Source organism: Aplysia californica, unplaced genomic scaffold (assembly GCF_000002075.1).
Source record: "Aplysia californica isolate F4 #8 unplaced genomic scaffold, AplCal3.0 scaffold02127, whole genome shotgun sequence".
In the NCBI taxonomy this organism is placed as follows: Eukaryota; Metazoa; Mollusca; class Gastropoda; order Aplysiida; family Aplysiidae; genus Aplysia; species Aplysia californica.
In genome coordinates, this window is record NW_004799397.1 from 5,558 (window position 1) to 7,316 (window position 1,759).

Sequence of the window (1,759 nt, forward strand, 5' to 3'; positions counted from 1 at the left end):
CATCAGCACAAATCAATAGCCATCAATGATGATGAAAACATCAGCACAAATCAATAGCCATCAATGATGATGAAAACATCAGCACAAATCAATAGCCATCAATGATGATGAAAACATCAGCACCAGACCACAGCTAAAAGGTTAGCCTATTTGTTGGTTTGTCTGTTTGTTGGTTTGTCTGTCTGTCTGAGATGAGGACAAGTACCGGAAGACAGAGACAGTCAGCTCATCACAGTCAGTGAGTGAGAGAAGAGACGCACATGGACACGATGATTGTCGTTTGGTCAGTTTGGTTGTAGTAAGAGTTTTACGGCACTTGCAACACAATAAGGTCAGATAAGTGCCGAAGATTGGAGGTGTTACAAGAGAGTAACAAACATAAAAAGGGAGGAGAGACAAGGACGATATACGACAAACACCACCACCAACAACGACAACAACAATACCAACAACAACGACAACACCACCACCAACAACGACATCGACAACAACACCACCACCACCACCACCACCACCAACACCACCACCACCACCAACCTACCACGTTGAGCTGAGCGATGACTTCCTGTTTGTCCTTGGTCAGGGAGATGATCTCCTCCTCCAGCTGTTGTCTCGTCAGCTCCGACAGCTCCAGGGTGTGGTTCAGACCTGTACAGACGGCAAACGTTGTACACCGAGTCTTGTCTATATTTACACCCAGTCTTGCTTATATTTACACAGAGTCTTGTCTATATTTACACCGAGTCTTGTCTATATTTACACACAGTCTTGTCTATATTTACACCCAGTCTTGTCTATATTTACACCCAGTCTTGTCTATATTTACACCGAGTCTTGTCTATATTTACACAGAGTCTTGTCTATATTTACACCCAGTCTTGTCTATATTTACACCGAGTCTTGTCTATATTTACACCGAGTCTTGTCTATATTTACACCCAGTCTTGTCTATATTTACACCCAGTCTTGTCTATATTTAGCGTGGTTCAGACCTGCACAGACGGGAAACGTTTTACAATGAGTCGTGTCTCGTTTTATCTATTGTCTTGTCTATATTTACTGTGTCTTATCTTGTCTTATCTAATCATGTCGTGTTTTTTCATCTGATCTCATCTCATTTTGTCTTGCTTTATCTCATCTAGCCTTATATTTCGTTCTGAAATGTCATTCTTTTCAGATAAGACAAAGTAAGATAGGATAACAATAGAAAATATAAGACAAGGCAAGATAAGACAAGTCAAGATATAACACAAGATACAATAAGACAAGATATAACACAAGATACGACAAGATATAACACAAGATACGATAAGACAAGATATAACACAAGATACGATAAGACAAGATATAACACAAGATACGATAAGACAAGATATAACACAAGATACGACAAGATATAACACAAGATACGACAAGTCAAGATATAACACAAGATAAGACAAGACAAGATATAACACAAGATACGACAAGACAAGATAAGGTATAACACAAGATACGACAAGACCTGTCTCATCCTATCTCATCTTATTTCATCCTATCTCATTATATCTCATCCTATATCGCCATACTCTTCACTGTGTTTCTCCGTGTCCTATCTCGCCCACCCCTCACCGTGTCCTATCTCGCCCACCCCTCATCCTGTCCTATCTCGCCCATCCCTCACCGTGTCCTATCTCGCCCACCCCTCATCCTGTCCTATCTCGCCCATCCCTCACCATGTCCTATCTCGCCCATCCCTCATCCTGTCCTATCTCGCCCA

The 1,759-nt window shown here is 41.3% G+C and overlaps 1 protein-coding gene across 1 annotated transcript in view; it reads right to left on the reverse strand.

Moving 5' to 3' along the window:
- The window catches only part of LOC101863411 (rootletin), a gene marked incomplete at both ends in the record, with an annotated part of 14,801 nt that overhangs the window by 5,048 nt on the left and 7,994 nt on the right, over window positions 1–1,759 (reverse strand). The window contains 1 exon segment of the mRNA XM_013091108.2: window positions 542–648. Within this exon segment, the coding sequence (XP_012946562.2) occupies window positions 542–648 (107 nt within the window).